Genomic DNA, 21,798 nt, shown 5'->3' on the forward strand with positions numbered 1-21,798 from the left:
GCTCATACACTCTCTTTAGCAATGGGTCTAACCATTGTCCAGTTCAATTTTCCTGATTGTTCTTCTTCCAAGGTGCCCTCTTACTCTGTGGACTCTAGGAGGTAAACTTTCTTGCTCCTAATTATATCACCTTGATAATATGGGTTCCAAGAGAAAGCAGGATAAAAGTCCCCACTCCTGCCTGAGGCAGACAGGTTTATCCTGACAGAATTCTTCAACTTCTTGTCTTCTCTGTGTTCCAGTATTGTTCTGAGTTTAATGTAGGTGGAGTAATATGTTAAATGGGTAATCCAGCAGGGGGTGCTGGAAAAACCAGGATTTATCCTGGTAAGTTTTTCAAACTGAACCTTACCAAGCTGGTCAGCGGTTTCTCTGACGTATGGCCAAGACCATCCCAGAAGCATTATTCTTAGTGTTTTCTAGACTTTTGATTATTATCTTCGCTAGTTGAGTTCCTCGTGTCTGTCTATGACACAGGGTGATGCTTTCTTGTAGTGTGACATTCTGTAATTATTATTGTTTTGCTCTAATGACTATGACGTCTCAAACGGCAAGAGGCATACTCTAGACATATGACTTAACAACTATACTTCACAATTTCAGGGCAGAGTTCTTGACTCGGGAGAATCTAATTGCAGTCTCTACAGGTGGTGAATGCCTGGCAAATGTTTAGGGGCAACCAGGAAAGATCCTGAAATAGACATCCTTTCCAGAAATCATTTTTGTGACTTTACACTAATAGTCAAAGTCTGCAAAATAAATAGATTTTCTTTGTTTAGTAAAATGTTTTGAAAATTATATTTCTAGATTATTCCAAAGCCATATTACATAATAAGGGGTTTTAAACAAAACCAGTTTTTTCCACTATCAAAGCTACCTCAGCATGTACTGTAAATATTACTTTTCCTCTTTTTTTACTACAGCTACATATAATGTAACTTACTTTGCTTGGTTCACTTCGGATCATTATGCAACTAGGACTGACCTACTACAAGAGCACTTTACTGTTGACTTATCTAATATTAACATTAGACTTTATCATATCACACCAGTTTCACTCTGACATGTTTAATGCTTCAGCTTTTTATCTCGGCTATAGGGGTACAGAGCCACTGGGCAGGTGTAATGCCAAGTTGGGACTTTAGCATTTGCATGTAACCTGCACAGTTTTAGTGCATTTTTATCTTAGCTTGCTTGAAAGCCAAATAAACCAATTGATGGTTGACAGTTGCCATAATACGTGTTGAGCAGGCTATCAGAGCTCACAGATCTATATATGGCAGAAGTCAGAAAACAAAATGGATGAAGCCGGCAAAAGAAGGATTTTATCAGAACTAGCATTGTCCTTTGCAAAGGCACAAGAAGAAAATAGAGAGTGGAAAGCAAGAGGGCATTGAGTGAGGTGAAGAGAGCTATTGCTTGGTAAATATTGCGCCACGTCCAATATAACTTTGTCTAGTTAAGTGAGATTTCTCAAAGGTATGTTCAAGGATTAGAAATTTGCACAAACCTGTGACATCCTTCCCTTTATGAGCGAGTCAGTCTGGCATACAATAAATGTAACCTCCATTCCACTCCACTCTCACATTTCCCTGGTAGGCTACAGGAATGTATGACATTACAACACATACATTTACAATGCATGCCTTTACAACGCAGTTTTTACATCGCAACATCCTTTACAACGCACTCCATTACATTGCCTGACACTACATCGCATTTTTAGAAACTACCTTTACAACGCATTCCATTAAATCGCATTATACCTTTACAACACATACCATTACAACGCATACCATTATATTGCATTTAAGGTAAGTATTGGGGGTAACTCCAGGGGGTGCAACGGTAGGGTAAGTGTTGGATAGTATAGGGGTAAAAATTACTATTCTAACTCCAGGGGGTGCAACAGTAGGGTACGTTTTGGATAGTGTAGGGGTACTATGCGTTGTAATGGTATGCGTTGTAATGCCTGCGTTGTAGTGACATGCGATGTAGTGTCATGCGATGTAGTGTCATGCGTTGTACTGCATGTGTTGTAGTGACATGCGTTGTAATGGATGTTGCGATGTAATGACTGCGTTGTAAGTGTAGTGCGATGTAATGGTTGCATTGTAAATGATGTTTCCCAGGCTACAGGCTAGTGGGGTGCTTTCAGAGATAAATGGGCTGGCATTACCCAGCATGCCCCATTTTAGATGCAGGCCTCTGCAGTGAGGGGCTAGCTTGATCATTTCCTTAGTGCTGACATGGGTTTCCAGTCTGGCCATGTGTGGTGTGACAGTTCTGGCATAAGAGTTCTGACTCTACTATGTTCACTGTATACATCAAGAACCATCATTCAGGGGTGATGCCTGGCATCACCTTATGTGCAATACCCTTCTGTGTGGTGAAGAAGAGAAGATGGCTTCAGTATGTCATTAGATGATTGTTTTACTGCACCTTGAAATGCTGAAAAGAAGTGAAGATTGGCCCTCACCCCTTACACTTGGCCTAGTTTTCTCCCGGTCAACTCTCACTTTGAACTTTGCAATCTTGTCAGCAAAGTCTCTCATATTGTGTCTTAGTAAACACTTTTCTGATACACTTGCATCGAGATTTATTGTTGTAGGTAGATACAGCAACCATGTCCTGGTGTCTAGCAGAGGTTGCGGTATAAGGATACCAAGAATATTGATTACTTTATCTAAATTATTTACCCTTAAAGGGAAGTCTTAGAACATATATCTGCATAACCTATTATTATGAAATAAACTAAAATAAAAGGTTTTGAAAATAAATTCATTAAAATAATTTGTGCTTTCCAGTCTGGACTTAGAAGCTAACTGAGTGGACTAGTGGAGACCTTATTCATGCACCTCCTTCCTGTTGCATGAATGAATCTCCATGCAGGGAAGCGACAGAAAAGGTACTCACTACTAACATGACCTAAATACAACATGCCTTTAGAAGATACCCCTCCCTCAGCACAGAGTCATGGCTTATACCCATATGGAATGATCTACAAGTCAAAGTTAATTTGAATGGAGTAGTGTCCTACTGCGTCAGGAGCTATCTGCATTTGACACATTCCACCATCAGTCACTACTACACAGACTCCATCATCCTGAAATAAGTGAAATAGTTTAAAATGGCCTCCTACCTCAAAGACAGAAGGAAGCTGGCATTCTTAACAATGTTTATGTCTGTCCCTCTGGGGCTTCCTCAGGGCTCCATCATCTCTCCTCTCCTATTCAACATTTGGCCGATCCCCTCACCAGACCTGATAAGATTGTTCAATGTGACCCGTTACAATGATGCGGATGACATACCAAACTTTCAAAAAATGAGAAGTCCGTAAGACCGCTACAAATGAAGGCGTGCAATTGCTTCAACGCCATTGATGCATACAGCTCAACGTAGCAAATACAGAGATCGGAGACCTCTGTGGACAATGACAAACACACCTTCCTATGGTTTTGTGGCTCAAGGAACATGATGCCCCGCTAGCCATGTCAAGAGACGTGTGAAATGAAGGGGTAGCCATGGACCACTTGCAAACATTTCACAAAGAGCACCTTCTACACAAGGAGATCACTGTGATGTATCTTTCAGTGCTTTGGATCAGCAGCGGTTCCTTCCTTAGGGCGGAGGAGCAGCCAGCAAGCATGAAAAATAAAATGGTAATGAAGAGATTTCATAACCATTTCATTTTTTATTTCGGCTTCGCTGAGTGGCCGCGCTGGGCGGGGCCATGGCTGCTGATTGGCAGCAGTGAGCAGTGTTGTTGGCTGCTCCAGTTTAAAATGCGCATGTCACTTTGGCCAGCTGTCTTGCGAATGAACAGCCTGACATGCGCCTTTTACACGTCTCCACTCAGCTGTCTTAGACATCTGGGTGGAGAGCAGGCACAGGACCCCAGTTCCTGATGGAACGTCAAGGCAGCCCGCTCCAACCTATCCTGGCGCTGATCTCATGCTGCTAGCATTATCAGCTGCATGAGAGCAGCGTCCGGATTCGTGGAAGGGAGTTGGCTGAGGCTCCAGGAGGACTCGGCGTTCCAGAAGAAGCACGGAGCGGAGGACGACGAGGGAGCGTAGGTAAGTACATTAATTTATTTTTTTGTATTATTTTAGGGTGGCTGGGCGGATACTTTAACAAAAAATGTAAGGCATGAGAAATACAATATGCTTATGAATCATTCCTTCACGCATATCCTTCCACCTTTCAGTTGTATCTGCAAACAATCCAAAAGATGTCTACCCAGAATGCAATAGACTGTATTGTACAACATTCCCCTAATTGTCTTTTCTTTCTCGCTCAACTGCCCGTTGCAGAGGAATCTATCTTCTAAGAATTTATTTTCGGGAGTAACTAAACAGAAAGCACCCCTCAAAAACATCATACTAATAAAAAAAACATAAACGTGCATTTATTCAGATGGAGGTTTAAAAAATCCAACAGGCTTGAACTCAAGGAAGATGCCAGAAATCTATTTTAAAGCAGAGTTGCCAGTGAAAACCTATTATTTGTGTGTGGTTCCCACGGAGAGCTTAATATGGCTGTGAGTTGGATGGGTTGCCCCAGTGGGGGGCACCTCGAGAGGGAAGGGTGGCATGGTAGACCTGATTCGAGGAAAGGGTCCGTCAGAGCTGTGGGAGGGGGAATGGTACGAGGATCACATGGATCTTGAAGGGTTGTAAGAGCTGTTTGTGTTTTTAGCCTCTTCGATGCGTTGGACGGCCCTCCGACCGTCCGACATCACAGTGGGCATGTGCGGAGGACGGCCGGGGGCCGTCCAAACTGCGCACACGTAAATTTTTTCAGCACCGTGGCAGAATGTCCACCGCGCGAAGAGATTAAAATGCCAGTAATTAAGGTTCTCAGATTTCTGGGAGTAGCAGTCTAGGGGTAGTTCAGCTCATACAACTGAACAAACACATGAAAACTTAATTTGTGAAAGAAAAGCCCATAGCGTCATCTGGTAGCCTAACAGTGGCGGCCAGTGCAGGTAAGCATGGTGAGGCAGGGGGTTGAAAGTGACAAACTATGGGATAGGGAATGTAAAATAAATAAATAAAACCACTTTTCTTACGCTGGGCGATGCGGTCAGCACAAGGTAAGTGGTTTTATGAATTCATTTTACGTTCCCTATCCATTGTTTGTCGCCATGCCCCACAGCGCTTACCTGCAAGGGCCGCTACTGTAGCCTAAGAACTAAAAGGCAGGAATTGCCGTGACAAGCATTGTAGGAGCAGAGCACAGCAGCTCAAACCAAGGATGGGCTGGTAGAGGGGTGAATGTGCCTTGGATTTGTATTGCATTGCATTTGTATTGATCCTGTCTTATTTGTTATTGTTTCTTTCCTCCTTGTTCCCTGTGTTATTTTTGTGCCCTGTGCCCTTTTCCTTCGGTTTCCTCGCTGTTCCTGCCCGGTCTCCCGCCGCTGCATCCCCTGCAGCCCCCCCAGCGCATCCTTCGCCGCCCCGCTCCCGCCTCCCAGCTGCTTCTCCCTCCCACCTCCCCTTATATGGCGCGCCTAAGGCAAGCCCGTCTGTGCCCATCCACGCCTGGACCGCGTCCAGCACCAGAACCCCTGGCCCCCACCAACACATGACACCCGACGCCGCTACGATGCCAGCTCCCTCCACGCACTCAACATCGGACGATCACACACCTGCTTCCTGGCCACCCCGAAACGCACGCAAGGACCCTCCACCTGCCGGAACTGCAGCTTCATCAGCATTCGATCCGCTAATCCACCCACCGGGAAAGAACCCAACCACCTCAGATGCATCCTTCTCAACACCAGCTCAGCCCGCAAACACGCGGTTGAACTCTGGGACCTACTCGACGCAACCTCCCCAGATGTCGCCTTCCTGACGGAGACCTGGCTGAACCCCTCGTCGGCACCCGACATCACCATAGCCATCCCGGACGGCTACAAGATCACCAGCAGGGACCACACCAACGGAGTAGGAGGAGGAATCGCCATTGTTCACAGGACCACTCTCAGAGTCTCGACTAACACCGACGACACCCTCAGCACCGCCGAACACCTGCACTTTCAGATCCACACCGATCCCAACACCACCCTCAGAGGAACCCTCGTCTACAGATCCCCCGGACCCCAACCACAGTTCAGCGACTCCATCGCGGTCTACATCCTTCTCGGGGACCTGAACTTCCACCTCGAGAACAACAATGACCGCAACTCCACCACCCTGATCGACAACCTTGCCAACCTCGGACTCAGACAACTCGTCAAGACGCCCACCCACTCCGCTGGTCACACGCTTGACCCCATCTTCTCAGCAAGCTCCCACGTCTCCTTTAACCACATCACCGAACTACACTGGACCAACCATCGCTGCATACACTTCACCTTCCGGAAACCTATCACACACCACTGCACCCAACAGATTCCCTTCTGCTGCTGGAGCAAAGTCACCAAAGACCAGCTAACCAGCACCCTCGCATAGAGCCCACCCGCTGACCCCACCGACCCCAACACCGCTGCTCGCAACCTCAGACATGGATCGACGACTGCGCCAACACCCTCGCTCCGTTCAAGAAACCCTCCAACAGACACACCAGCAACATTGTGAAGGAACTCTCCAACCCCAGCTCCAACACCAACGACATCCAACCGTCGCAAGACCTATTCGACTCCCTAGTCACCTTCTTCCATCGCAAGATCGCTGACATCCAATCAATCAATCAATCAATCATGCCATTTGTATAGCGCACTACTCACCCGGGAGGGTCTCAAGGCGCTTGGGGGGAGGGGTATGCTACATGACAGCTTCAGCGCCACGACCGCCCCGACAACCACCGAGACCTCCATCCCCACGGTCACCATCCGCACCAACCCCCTGCTCGCCTGGACCAACATAAACGATGACGACACCATAAATATCATGAATGCCATCCACTCCGGATCTCCATCAGACGCATGCCCTCACCACATCTTCAACAAAGCCAGAACCACCATCGCGCCCCATCTCCGGAAAGTCATCAACATCTCCTTCGAGACAGGGACCTTCCCGGAGAGCTGGAAGCACGCCGAGATCAAAGCCTCACAAGAAACCCAAGGTTGAGCCCAAGGACCTAAAAAACTTCTGGCCCATCTCCCTGCTCCTGTTTCCTTCTCCCAGAGACCTGCACTGGCTCCCCGTCAACAAGATGATCACCTTCAGGCTCCTCACCCACGCACACAAGGCACTCCACAACACCGGACCAGCATACCTCAACAGACGACTCAGCTTCTACAACCCCAACTGCCAGCTCTGCTCCGTCGCCCTCGCCACAGTCCCCCGCATCCATAGAGCAACCTCTGGTGGCAGATCGTTCTCCCACCTCGTCACCAAGACCTGGAACACCCTCCCCATCCTCATACGGCAGACCCAGGGCCTGCTAACCTTCAGACGACTCCTCAAGGTCTGGCTATTTGAGCAGTAGCAGCATCCCCTCCTCCCCCCTCCCTCAGCGCCTTGGCACACTCACGGTTAAGTAGTGCGCTCTACAAATGTTCTGATTGATTGATTGATTGGAACAGTGCATTGCTCAGGAGGCTTTTGGAGGGTTGCACACCTAGCACTTAAAAGTATTATTGGTTGCTTAGGTCTCAGGAAGGCTGAAATGTGTAAATGTGAGCTCTCATGTTATGGTGTTTACCTCTAATCATTCTTTATAATCATTGACATGTGTGTATAACTAATAAGAATTAATCAAATATTATGATTAAACCTGATTATGACGGTGAATTTTATTAAAAATGTATCTTTGGTGTGAGTAAAGTGTGTGCTGAAATGACAAAAAGAAAAGTAGGTGATACACATTCATAATTAACGATGCATCCGTGAAACTTTCAGACTGTATTTCACATTTGCCAATGTTATACACCTAAAATAATATTCTGAATCGCTGCCAGCCTCCGTGTTGCAGGCACTGAAGCTGTGTAAATATGCCCTGTGCATGTATTCCTAGCTGCCGGCCAAAGTGGTTGTAGGCATATAGCTGGTTTATTAACGAATGATTGTTTATAAAACAAATAAAAAGATTTGTTCCATAAAATGATATTCTGAATATATGTTTTGAAATACATTTACATGTTAGTACATTTGCAAAGTAGTAGTGTACCATACTGATACATATTATCTATACCCGTACTAAATGATTTCAAGTGCATCAGAGTTATACTAGAATCATGACGTCTTTATATTCCCTATGAATGTATGTTTAATAATTATATATATTTTATGATGTAATAGCTCAAAATAATGTGGGTCTGACTGTATACATGAAGTTTCGTGACTTGCTGAATCCACTACTCATGAGAGAATTTCTCAATAAAACAAATAACGTGAAACAGTGTTTTCTTTCCTGAGTTCTCATGTACTGTACAAGATATTTTGCTACATTTTTCATTACAGTCCGGAACAGCTGCCTGGGAAACTGTCCTCTTGAACTCTCTTATGTGCTCTTGCTAAAGGAGCATTATTCACATATTGGATTGCTTAAGGACTGTGTAATTGTCCCACCTATTTCTCGACATTTTGTGGCTTGTTTACGAACTGACCAATGAACGGAGTGGTCTGATCCGATGTGGTAATTCCAGGAGGTGTCAATCCCGGTACTTTAATAATATAATATTGCCTGATTTAACTGACAGGCACTGGATGGTGACAGATGGTCTGCTGGCTCTTTCCTTTCTTTCGGAGTTCTGCTAACACAAATTGCATGGAGCAGACTTTGCGTAAATTTCTTGGCAATCTTGACTTGCCTGATGCAGACTCACCTTGGTTCCTTTCCGATCTGAGGAATACCCCGTATGCGCCTAGTGTTCTCTTCCTTCTTCCTTCTTCGGAGACTGTTTGAACTGGCATGTTTCATGTCCTTTCCTGAACTCTTGAGCTCTTGAGCTTTGGTATATTGTTAGAATTTGACCAAATGGTCTTATAATCTGATGCAAATTTACCGATGCATTTGTCTTTCTTTACATTTTGATGAACTAGATTGAAATTACCATATTGACACAGCTATCATGATTTATTTCCTCCCAAATTAATGTGCATTCTTAATTTGGGTTTACCAATGATCAGGAGGGATCATATTGAGAGATCTCAGAGCATCAAATACTAATGCTATTATTCTGTATAGCTTTAAACGAGCTCTTGGTGTGTATGATTTTGCCTTGCCTACGTTGCTTCAGTAGATTTGGGCTTCCAGTGATAATCCTATACCTTTACAGCATTGTCCTGAGAGTAATTTACATGAATATGATTCCTAGTTTGAAGTCCAGTTATCCAATTACTGGTCCTCCTTGGATGACGGTTGGGACCCTTTATATCCGACCCCTCTCGGCACAAAACAAGTCCATCTGAGGACCAAGAGAGTGGGACAAATTAAAGAAAGGGGGAACATGTATGGGCCTACTGACACTACAACAGTACCATGGCCTTACCTGGCTCATGTAGTCCCTTCATGGTCCTTCAACTAGTGGGCTGAGGCCAAGAACAATGCAGATGCTAATTTACATTTCTGGGTGATGGCAAAGTATAATGCTTTCTAGTCTCCGCCATTGTCCTATTACTTACCGGTAATCTTCATTACTCCTGGTCCCGTTGACCTCGTCCCATTCCTGAAAATATGGAGATAACCATCTCCCTGACAGAAAAAAAGTAAAGGAGCATGCTGGGATACCTTACCTGCTCCCTCCCACTGGGAGTACATAAGCAGTACCAGCCCAGCATGCAGCCTGAAAATACCAAGCCAACAACAGGAAGGCCAGCCGCAAGGGAGGGAGGGAGGGAACTAAGGAATGGGACGAGGTCAACGGGACCAGGAGTAATGAAGATTACCGGTAAGTAATAGGACATTACCCCCAGGTCCCTCCTGACCTCATCCCAAAGCAGAGAACCCGGCCTTCCGGAACCCCACCAACAACAAGGGCACCAGACCAAAAAACAGCACCCCACAGGCCCGAACCAAGACCCCAAAGGCCAGAAGGGGACCGCCACGCAGAAGGGAGGCACAGAAGCAGAGCCAAGCACCCAAGGGAGCAGGCAGAGGAGCCAAAACCCAGGCCCCCCCTCCACGACCAAACGAAGATCAGGAGAAGCGCACGCGCCACAACAGAGAACGGAGCCAGGAAAGGGCAAACAACCATCGAGAAACCCCCAAGGGCGAAGCCCCCTGACTCAGGCCGCCAAACAACCAGGAACCAACAGGCCAAACCAGCCCAGAGGACAAGGGCAGAAAAGAACAACCCGCACAGGGCGGACGAGCCCAAGGAACAGAAAGGAACAAAGCAGAGGGACAACCCCAACACAGCAGGGGAAGCCCCCAGCAGAACCGAAACAAGGGCAGCAACAGGGAACCACAGAGGAACCCGGCCATAGGGCAGGACCAACCAAAGACCAACCCCCGCAGAGACGCCGCAGAGCAGCAGCACCCAAACGGACAACCAACCGGGAGAAAAAACCCGGCGCCCCAAAAACGACCAAGACCGGGGCAAAAACGAGGGCGCAGCCAAGAAAGACAACAAAAGGCCCACACGGAACTAGGGAAACCAAAACCCCAGAACCGTACAGGAGGAACCGACCCCCAGGAGGAAAAAGGGACACACCACGGAACCACCGAAGGTGAAACCCCAAAGGCAGAAGGCCAACAACAAGGCCCACAGCCCAACCCCAAGAAACCCACCGGAGAACAGGCAGGACAGCCAGCCAGGAGGCACACAACACCGTGCCACCAGGACCCAGAGGGAGAGGCAAAAAGGAACCCCCAACCAGGAAGGGGCACAGGAAAGGCACAACAGCCAACCACAGCCAGACCTCCCAGAGAAAGGAGAACCAGAGGAAGGAAGCCCAGAGCCCACAAAAGGGACCCAGCGCCACAGCCAACCGAAGGGAGCGGACCCAGAAAGGACCGAAGACCAACCCAGGACCACGACAAAGCCCAAGAGAAGGAGCAGCCAGGAAAGGAACCCAGCAGAGACCAAAAAAACAAGGACCCGAAGCAAAGAAGGGCCCCACAGCACAAAGCCCAACAGAAGCAAGCCAAGAGGCACACCCGGCACCCAAACGCAAAGCGAACAGGACGCCAAAACAGGGACCGGAAAGGCAAAACCATCAAAGGTAGAGCCACGGCTTCCCGAGCACACGGGAAAAAAACTCCGGCACTGAAAGCAAAGGACAGGAGCCCAAAGAAGCCCAAGGAGCACCACTCAACAAGGGAGTGGGAAGGGACTCCCCAGAACCAACGAGAGAACAAAGGGCACAGGCCGAAAACAGCCGGCACGGGGGCACAGGGCCAACGCCAGGCCCCCCAAAGCCCCAGAACGGAAGCAAAGCCAACCGCAACCCAAGGCAGAGCGAGAGAGGCGGGATGCAAAAACCCGGCCACACACCAGGGGAGGCAGACACCCAAACCCCTCAAGGAGCGAAAAGGCACCGCCAACAGGACAGGGCACAAGAGGGGAAACAGGGCAGCAGGCAAGAAGAAACCCGAGCCAACACCACCAAAAAAAGGCCAAGACCCACCAGCACAGAGGAAGGGCACAACAAACCCAAACCCCCCCCCCCCCACCCCCCCCGGAAACCAGGGGGAGACACCACCAGAAGGCAGACACCCCGAGCACGGGGCAAGCAAAAGCACCCGAAAGGAGAAAAAAGCGCCCAAAAGCGAAAAAGGCAGGCAGGCAGGGCCGGCACCCAGACAGGCACACACCCCGCTCAAACCAACAGAAGGGCAGGAACCAAGGGGCGAAAGGAAAGTACAGAGAGGCCACACACCCGGGGAGACCAACACCCAAAACCCACCAGCAGGGAAAGGGCACAGCACAGCCAGGAACGGCAGACAGGGAGCGGCCCAGGGCCAGGCCCACGAAGAACAAGCGTCCACCGAAGGCAGAGCCAAAGACCCAGCGACAAGGCGCCCCCAGGACAGAGAAAGGGCCCAACAGCCCCCCCCCCCCCAAGGTAACAAGGGGAGGACACAGGAAACCCGCCGAAAGCCAGAAGGCCCGAGCAGGGCCCAAGCAAAGCACCCATAGAGGAAGCAAGAGGCGACCAGCAGCGGAAACCTCAGGAAACCCATAGGCACGAACCCGGACCAAACCCACAGGAACGCCAAGAACCGAAGGACAGAAGGCCGCAAAAAGCGAGCCACGGCCCAGCAGGAAGACACCCCACCAGGGACGGCCAGGCAGCAGGAGGACCAGAAGCCACAGCCACAGGGCAACACAGCCACAGAGGACAGCACAAGCGGCAAACGACCCAATCCAAGCGGCAAGCACCAGAGGGAGAGGCCGGACGGAAACAGAAAAGATAGCCAGCAAGAACCCCGGAACAGAAAGCACAGGGAACCGCAGCAGCCGGAGAACGAAAGAACAGGAGCCCGGCAAGGCCCAACCGGAACCCCCAAACAGGACACAGGCCAGGGGAACAGGAAGAAAAAAAAAAAAACAAGGCCCAAGGGCAAGCCAACCAAAGAGGCATGCCCAAGGCACACAGGGGAGAACAGAAGCGTCCCCAGAACACAAAAAGGAAACACAGGGAACCAGGGAGCAGGCAGGAAGCGCGAGGGAACGTACAACCCAACAAGGCATGCACAGGCGTACCCACCAGGGGCGCAACAAGGGCAGAGCAGGGGGGCCCGAGCAACAGGGGACCCCCCGCAGGAGAACACCCGAGAGAGCCAAAAGGAGGAGGCCAACCCCCACGAAGGATCCCACCACAGGAGAAACACACCCAAAACGAGGAGGCACGGGGAAGGCAAACCAAGGCAGCAACAGAAGAGCCAAGGCAGCACAGGAGACCAAGCAACATGCGGACACGAGCGCAGGAAACAGTGCAGGAAAACAGCACACACCCCACACAACCGCCAGGGAGACGCCCAGAGGACTACACCCACCAGCAACCGTCACGGACGGCAGCAGGCAAAGACGGAAACATGTCCAGCAAGGCCAACCCGTCCACACACAACCCAACCGCCACACAGCGCACAAGGACAGCGAACAGGAAAGAAACAGGTATCGCCGATACACGGCACTTACCATGGAGGCAGGAAGAGGGCCACAGCAGCACCCCCCCCCACCCCCAACAGACTGTCCAGGCGCCCACCAGAACACCAGCGCCGGGCAGAGAAGTCCGCCCCGCTGAGGCCACAGTAAGATCCACCCCGGCCACAGGCAGAGAGCCAAGGACCCGGCCCAGGAGGAACCTGCAAAGAAAAGACAGCAGGAAAGGCGGACATCAAAGAAAGAAACAGGGACCGCTACGCGGTACTCACCAGGAGGGCAGGAGGAGCGCCCCAACAGCTCATCGCCCACCAAGAAACCTGCCCAGGCGCCCACCAGGACATCAGCGCCGGGCAGAGAAGGCCACACCACACGCACAGCTGCAGAAGAAATCCATGGAAACAGCATCGGGAGGGCGCAGGCCAGACCAACAGGAGGTGCCCCAGCAAGGGAAAGCGGCACCCCGGCCAGGAAAAGGCACCGTCACACACCCGGGTCCACAGCCCAAAGAAGTACGACCAGTCCGGGGCATGAGGACACAATCAAGAACGTGAAGGCACAGGGAAAAAAAAGGACAAGCCCCGAACCACAGGAAGGAGAGCGACACATCCGAGACCCAAACTCGGACCCCCAGCTGCCACGAAGACAGCAAACGCCATAAAGGAATTATAAACACTGATCCAGGACATAGCACTCCAGAAGCAGAAGCAGGTAAGGCCAGCTCAGGAAACAAACGGAGATACACGAGCCAGGAAGAAGCCAGCCCCAAGCCGTGCCCAATGACCCACTGCAACCAGATGTAAAGTTACGCCTCATTCGTCTTGCAGCATGCATCAGAGCACAACTAAACACCCAGAGAGATTACGTTACTTGCCCAGTCACATAGTATGTGGAGTCACTGAGACTCGAACCGGGATCCCCAGCACACTAGTCAGCAGCCTTGACAGGGAGCCAAAGAATCATCAAAACACCGCAAAGCGGGACTCACCCGCAGCGGGGGCCGCAGCACCAGGAAACGAGGCCCCCACACACCGCCGGCCCCAGGATCCAACCAGCGCCAAGCCGGCAAGCCACAGGAGCAGCGCGTCTCCCACCCGGCCAAGCTCGGGGAGACGCGCCCAGGCGACCCGGAAGAACAGCGGGATGACAGCGCACCAGCCGCAAAGGGCCGGCAAACCTGAAAGCAGCCAGGAAGAAGCCCCGCGACCCAGCAAGCCAGGCAGGCCGGGAGGCAGACCACCAGGAAGCAGCACCCCTGCCCGCGAAGCCAGGCAGCCAGGCAGGGGAAGCAGAGAAGGACCAGCACGCCACCCCAGCCCAGCAGGAGCGGGCGCCGTCTGGTAGAAGAATCCAGGTAAGGAAATTACATCACAGCATACACGAACATCCATTCTGTCGGAGACAGAAAAAAAGAACAGGCTGCATGCTGGGCTGGTACTGCTTATGTACTCCCAGTGGGAGGGAGCAGGTAAGGTATCCCAGCATGCTCCTTTTCTTTTTTTCTGTCAGGGAGATGGTTATCTCCATATTTTCAGGAATGGGACGAGGTCAGGAGGGACCTGGGGGTAATGCATGTGACATTTGATTACAGCCAGTTAACAGGGGAGATCAGAACTGAAAAGTACATTTTATATTCTGAAATCCCAAATACAGTATGAAACAAAATAGTTAGCAACAAAAATGCAATTGGATCAGGGAGTGTACACTTTGGCAAATATGTTGTCTTCACCTTCCAACGTTCCTGAGACAGACAGGCTTCTCCGCCATCTTTGGACTGAAGCCGGAGAATGGCCTGGGCCAAGCAAAAGAAGTTCGAAGTGATGATTATGGTCAAATTTTAGCTCTTCATGGCAGCAGGCCCAAACTACACGAAGCACTGAAAACATTCCACTAATCTGAATTCATATTATTCCAATTATGTCTTAAATTAACATCGGGTTACAGTCTAAAACTACTCCCCAGGGAACTGGCCATCTTCACACGTACTGTTGATTGAAGTAGTTTTATTGGAAAGTTTTCATAGGTGGTACTTTGCAACATACACGCGTACGCATGCATGCGCATGCAAGCACACGCAAGCGCACACATTGGTACACCAGATGGGGCCGTGCCCCACGGGTGCTCATATTGAATTTTTCCACAAAAATTAAAAGGTGTAAATTGTGTTGGGGAGTGGGAGCATGGTGCACTACGGGGCATTCGTCGCTTACTTTAAGACAAATAGAATTCATGGCAACAACTTCAGGGAGCACATTAGATATGTCATCTGAAATAATTTTAACTGTAGTTCATGTGCTTAGAGGTGGACCAGTAATTTCCATGCAGAACACTTCAGCTCTGACATCAGAACTTTGCAATTGAATATCCACCATATTCCCAGTGTCATAGCTCAACATGAGGAGGACCCACTAAAAGTTCACGGAGGGTGACCCACACACTCAGAACCCAGTCAGGAGCTTTCAGGCCAGGGTCCCCACCTCCCGCGCACAGTGCCGGAGTGGGCCCCCTGGAGCTCGGCCCAGCGACATTGCAGGGGCTGAAGGGGCTATTGTTACACCACCGCATATTCCCTCACTCACAGCATTGGCACGTTCTAATTCTTCAAGTTTTCTGACACCCTGACAACTTGTCTTAGAATATCCAGACAGTATTCTATACATGATGGCCACAGAATGTGGACTTTGGTTTTTAATAGAATACTGAGGAGAGGAACAAATGGCATCCAACGAGCTGGCTGCAGAGACTTGTTTTAGCTGCCACTGAATTTTCATAAAATAACCCTGAGACAAGCTTTGCTGCTAGAGAACCGTACAAAAGGCAATAGGAGGCTGCTTCAAATAAGTCTAACTGGCAATAGCTTTGGGTAACACTCCGACCCATCTTTCTTTTGCTCACCACACCACAATATGATATGATATGATAAAAGGGATTTATATAGCGCTCGTTCACCGACGGTTTCTTGGCGCTGGGGTGAGGAAGCATGAACAGAGAGAGGGTGTGAGTTATTGATCATGGGCCTGGGAGAACAGCCATGTTTTAAGAGCTTTCCTGAACATGGGGTAGGACTCAATTTGGCGTAATGTGGTTGGCAGTGAGTTCCAAAACTGGGGTGCAAGGAACGCAAATCTAAGACCCCCATGTTTCTTGCGATTGAAGGCGAGGGGAGTCAGGAGATTAGCATTGGCAGAGCAAAGAGTACGGCGGGGAATGTAGCGCTGGACTCTGTTGGAAATGAAGAAATGAAATGAAGGGATAACTTCCCTCATCAGTAGAGAAAATAGTTAGGGGTGGAATAGAAGGCCGCCAAGCAACCGTCAAAGGCCTCGATGCCCGAACCGGCACGCAGGTGCGTCGTCCAGGAGCTCGTCAGCTCAAAGTTCAGGGGAGCCAATTTGTAGAAACCATCGCAATGGACCGCACACCGCTAGCCCCTCCTCCGGATCGCCCCTAGGGACTCCGGTACATGGAGTTCTTGAGTGGTTCACCCCAGTGGGTGCAAGTAGGTACTTGTTGAACTGATGATCTCTAGACCCGATACATGTCCCGGGTTTTTGGATATCGCCCGAGACATGGCTCGGGTTTCGGGATAACTTCCCTCATCAGTAGAGAAAATAGTTAGGGGTGGAATAGAAGGCCGCCAAGCAACCGTCAAAGGCCTCGATGCCCGAACCGGCACGCAGGTGCGTCGTCCAGGAGCTCGTCAGCTCAAAGCTCAGGGGAGCCAATTTGTAGAAACCATCGCAATGGACCGCACACCGCTAGCCCCTCCTCCGGATCGCCCCTAGGGACTCTGGTACATGGAGTTCTTGAGTGGTTCACCCCAGTGGGTGCAAGTAGGTACTTGTTGAACTGATGATCTCTAGACCCGATACATGTCCCGGGTTTTTGGATATCGCCCGAGACATGGCTCGGGTTTCGGGATAACTTCCCTCATCAGTAGAGAAAATAGTTAGGGGTGGAAGAGAAGGCCGCCAAGCAACCGTCAAAGGCCTGTTGGAAATGAAGACTGGCCCATGGGATGAAAGAGCTCTGTGGTTCAAGCAACCAATCTTAAAGAGGCAACGTTGGGCCACAGGGAGCCAGTGAAGGTCCTTAAGGAGGGGTTTAGCCTGGTGCGACTTTGGTAGGCCGTGTACAAGTCTGGCCGCTTGGTTCTGAACCAACTGAAGCCTCTGCAGCTGATAAGCAGGAATCCCGGCGTACAAGGAGTTGGAGTAGTCAATTCGTGACATGACTAGGGCCAGGGTGACCTGGACCAGGGCCTCAAAGGAGAGAAATTTGCTAAATTTTCGTATCCTTCGTAAGTGAAAAAAACAGGAGGAGACTACAGAATTGACCTTAGTTTTTTAGGTAAGATCGCTACTAATTAGGACCCCAAGGCTTTTGACCGCACCGGCAGGGGTGGGTGGAGGGCCCAGGGCGGGTGGCCAAAAGCTAGGGTTCCAGGGATTGAGTGAGGGCCTAGTAAGTACCAACTCAGTCTTGTCTGGGTTTAATTTAAGTTGGCTTGTATTCATCCAGGTTCGAATTAACGTCATAGTGGACTGAAAGGATTCGATTGCAGGAGGAGAGGGGTCAATGGTGAAGACGAGTTGAATGTCATCGGCGTAGTTGAAGATAGCTACGTCCCTCCTCCGTAGATCTTATATTAGTGGCTGGATGTAGAGATTGAATAGGAGCAGGGAAAGGGAAGAACCCTGGGGGACCCCGCAGGTGAGTTCCTTTTTTCCCGACGTGAGGTCAGATAGATGGGCGGCTTGGTGGCGATTACTTAGGAAAGAGGAGATCCATTTTAGGGGGATACACTGGATGCCGGCGCCCTTGACTCGTTCGACCAAAAGTTTATGGTCGACGGTGTCGAAGGCAGCCGACAAATCCAGGAGGACAAGTGCCTGCGAGATGTTGTGGTCCGCGCCTCTTCTCAGCTCATCATGGACTGCCAGTATGATGGATTCAGTGTAGTGTTCGGGTCTAAAACCCTCCTGGTGTGGGTCCAGGTAGTGTGAGTGTTCCACGAATGTACTAAGGCAGCTTGTGACATAGGCTTCCAGGATTTTTCCCAGAAACTTTAGAAGTGAGATGGGTCGAAAATTACTGGGTACGGTGGGATCTGTGCCTGGTTTTTTCAAAATAGGTCGTACTTCTGCCATTTCGAAGCAATTAGGCAAAATGCCAGTAGACAGGGATTTGTTAAGAAGAGACAATGGGATTTCGGGGAGCTGGAGGAAAATCTCACGAGCAATGTGAGGGGGAAGCTGTCTGTGGGGGAACCAGAGCGGACTTTTTTAAGGAGGGAGAAAAACATCTCTTGTGTGAAGGGTGGGAATAAATCAAATGAAAACGGATTGTGATATATCTGAGCGGGCTCCGGGGGGGATACAATCTTGGGAATACTGGCTTTGATCATGGCTATTTTATCGAAAAAATAAGTGTTGAGGGAGTCGCAGAGCTGTTGGGAGGGGATTGGTTTAGTGGTAATCCGATCAGGTTTGACGAGCTCATCCACAATGGAGAAGATTTCTTTCGCTTTGTTGTCATAACTGAGAATTTTTTCAGTTTGGACCCAGCCATATGAAATCAGTCTTGACCCTGTTCATCATGGGAACAATTCAGCACAAATTGCTAAGCTAGGTCCTCCCTGAAGCGGAACACAACAACCAGGACCAATTTTACCCTAGTTATTGGCTGATCAGTCGGGTACAGCTTGGTGGGCCAAAAAGATGGACTGGGATGCGGACTGAGCAATTGCCAGTGGCTGAGATTAATTCAAACATTCCACCTATCACCTTGTTGTTATTGCATTTGCCGCCCAGATGTGGGTTCTGGGCTCACTTTGCTACTGGAACCAAGCTAAACCTGGCTGAAGAGTCCTAACTAGGGCGAAACCAGTCCTAGGTCGCTTGTGTTCTGGTGCAGGGAGGACATGGCCTGGCAGTTTGGGCTGGACTGTTCCCATGAGGAGCAGGGTCAAGGCTGATTTTCATATGGCTGGGTCCAAACTGAGATGGTATGGTGAGCTGAAGAACAGTGGATTGGGATGCTATCCGAGTGATTGACAGTGACTGAGATTAATTCAAGCATTCCATACATCACCTTGTTGTTTTTGTTATTGCTTGAGAAAACATGTAGCTCCTTATGCTAGTGGAGTTTACAATGTTACTTACAGCTGCCTGTCATCTGTATGTCTCTGGATCAGTGGAGTAGGGCATATACAGCTGCAGACAGCTTTGATTATTACATAACAATAATGAGAGTTTAGTTCATTTGAAGTATTACAAAGGAGCTGTAGATTTAAATCCCAGACGACCCAATCAGCATTGTGATCAAAATGGCTAAAAAAAAGGCACACATGCTTTTGTTGCAGGAGACCCTATGTGGACAGGCTCTATGTCAACACTGTCAACAGACACAGATACTAAAAGGGTGCCTTCATCCAAGTAGTAAAGGTCACTAACAGCAAACCAACAAAAATTTTGAGGTAGTCAGACTCCAACACACAATCTAATTCTAGGGGCATTATTAAATAAAAATGTTGGCCCACCAGGATTAACTTGCCTTACCTGAGAACATCTTCTGTTGCTGTCACACCAATTCAAAATGTCATCATTCTAGAGAGAAGAAAAAATGAAAATTATTGGTTGCAGTTAAAATACAATTTGATGTACAGTAAAAGTGGAATAAACTTGCTTGATAGCAATGGGTTATAACATGAAACACATCACTAAGGACTTCCTGGAAATAGAAAAAAGCTTTATAAAGCAGCACGCAAACCACCGTATCTAGGACCACCCTATCTAGGACAACAACTACCTCCAGAAGCCAACACTACACAAGAAGCATTGGCAACTCAGACTTAAAATCAAGAAGAGAATAAGAAAAATAGCACAATCCAAGCTCACTCAAGATACATGCTTAAGTTCCTGATGTGAGAAGTTGGCCTGATGTGCAGTGTTCACTATTCTAGTGATCACTATATATCAGTCCAAACAACCCTTATTGATGATTGGTTGTAAGTCAACCTTATAGACCAGCTATCCTAGTAGCATGGATACGAGCAGTCTAAGGCTAAGACTCTAGAGGGCGTGTTAAGCCAGCTGTTTTACCATCACATTACCCCTTGAACACCCAGTGAAAGGACACCACACAAGTGTTATGAAAATAAACAATGTATTTATTAGAATCACAACAACCCTGTACTCTTTATGAGGACAGGGTGCTAGGCACACAACAAAACTCTTACGAAAATACTTTTAAGTTAGCACGTTACACAAATGCCCGAGGGGCACGAAAAACCATATACGCTAAAAGTGGAATGCGAATTACTAGCAGGTAAGTAACAGTTCTAATAGGCTTTGGAATCGCTAGGACTGGACTAGGGAATCGTTAGATTACTACTAGGAGGCCCAGGGGACTCGGGTGCAGAGTGTGCACTCTCACGCGGGATGCGGGACAAAGTCTATGGAGGCTAGTAAAGGCAAAGTTAGTGTTCACGGGCGAACCCGACCTGGTAGGAAGAAAACGACAGTGGATCCTGACCCTTGGATAGTGAGGCTATGCTGGGACACCGGAGTGCCGAAGTTACCTAGCCCAGGGGCTGCAGCTGCATAGGCCTGAAAAGACGTCGGGGATCTCGTTGCCGGACCGGGAGCCTGGAAGGAAGAAGTTGCTGGCAGGCGACCAGTGAAGGAAAGTTCGATGGATCCAAGCCTGGATCAAGGAAGAAGAAACCTGAAAGCAGAGGGGACCAAGTTCTTGAATCACTAGCCAGTGATTGAGTGGGCACCAGGATGGCACCGGGCGAAGTCACCGCAGTCAGGTGAGTGGGCGCTGCTGGGCTCTGCAGTCTCTCGGACCAGGAGGCGTTGTCGGCGACCAGGATGGAGGTGCGAGCTGTCCCACGAAGGATGAAGTCGTTGGCGTCGAAGTTACCCAGGATTGGGCAACAAGCCTTGGCTAATTCAAGCCCACGCGGTGGACTCAAAATGGCGTCTTGAGTGGACCAGGAGGGTCCGGGGTGCTCCTCTTCTGGGAGGGAGCAAGGGCCAGTCTGGAGCAACCAGACCAGCAGCAGAAATGTCGTCGGGCGTCGTCAGGGAGGCCACAAGCCAACGGGCTAGTAGCCAAACAACGCGGTGAGCAGCGGAAAGCAGAAGGGCCCCACGCAGATCGTGGAGATGCTGGGGGGCTGCACTTCGGAGCTGGAGCTGCTCAGAGTCGGGGCTTCTCGGACCCCAAAGCACTCACCAGTGGAATACTCGGCGGGCTTGCTGTGCAGAAGTCGTGCAGTCTTGGCGATGGCCGGTCCCTCGAGGTCTCGTCGCACCCACGGTTCTCAGCTGTGCTGTAGAGGTGGGTAGAGGTCAGAGGTGCCAGGGAAGCCGGGTCTCGTCGAGCTGGGCAGTCGGATTCCGGAGGAAGGACGTGCAGCAGACCGCAGTGTTCTTGGATGGTGCCTGCGGATGCAGGGTGACTACTCCTTAGTCACAAGGGAGAAATCTTAGGAAGAAGTCTTGAGTTCCTTTCGCAGAAAGTAGTTTCAGGATTCAAAGATGATCTGATTTGGAAGGGGGCCAGTCTCTACCTTTCCTGTAAAAAGGGGCTGGCACGCGACTAAGTCCTGCCCTATGGGTGGGACTAGGAGGGGGGTGGTTACACCCACTTCCTTGGCGGGCTTTTCCCCAGCACAGGGTCTGGAGTGACCCTGGAACTGGTTCAAGCCGGCCTATGCACAGTGAGCACCGGGGTGCTACTTGCAGTCACCTTCCTCTAAAGCCCTGCCTACCTACAATACACAA

The 21,798-nt window shown here is 49.7% G+C and overlaps 1 protein-coding gene across 1 annotated transcript in view; it reads right to left on the minus strand.

The window, feature by feature from the left end:
• LOC144791158 (anosmin-1-like) overlaps nt 1-21,798 on the minus strand; it is a 200,616-nt gene that overhangs the window by 102,476 nt on the left and 76,342 nt on the right. Inside the window, exon 2 of the mRNA XM_078665813.1 lies at nt 19,564-19,611. Within this exon, the coding sequence (XP_078521939.1) occupies nt 19,564-19,611 (48 nt within the window). The remainder of the gene's footprint in view (nt 1-19,563; nt 19,612-21,798) is intronic.

Source organism: Lissotriton helveticus, chromosome 11 (genome assembly GCF_964261635.1).
Source record: "Lissotriton helveticus chromosome 11, aLisHel1.1, whole genome shotgun sequence".
Lineage (NCBI taxonomy): Eukaryota > Metazoa > Chordata > Amphibia > Caudata > Salamandridae > Lissotriton > Lissotriton helveticus.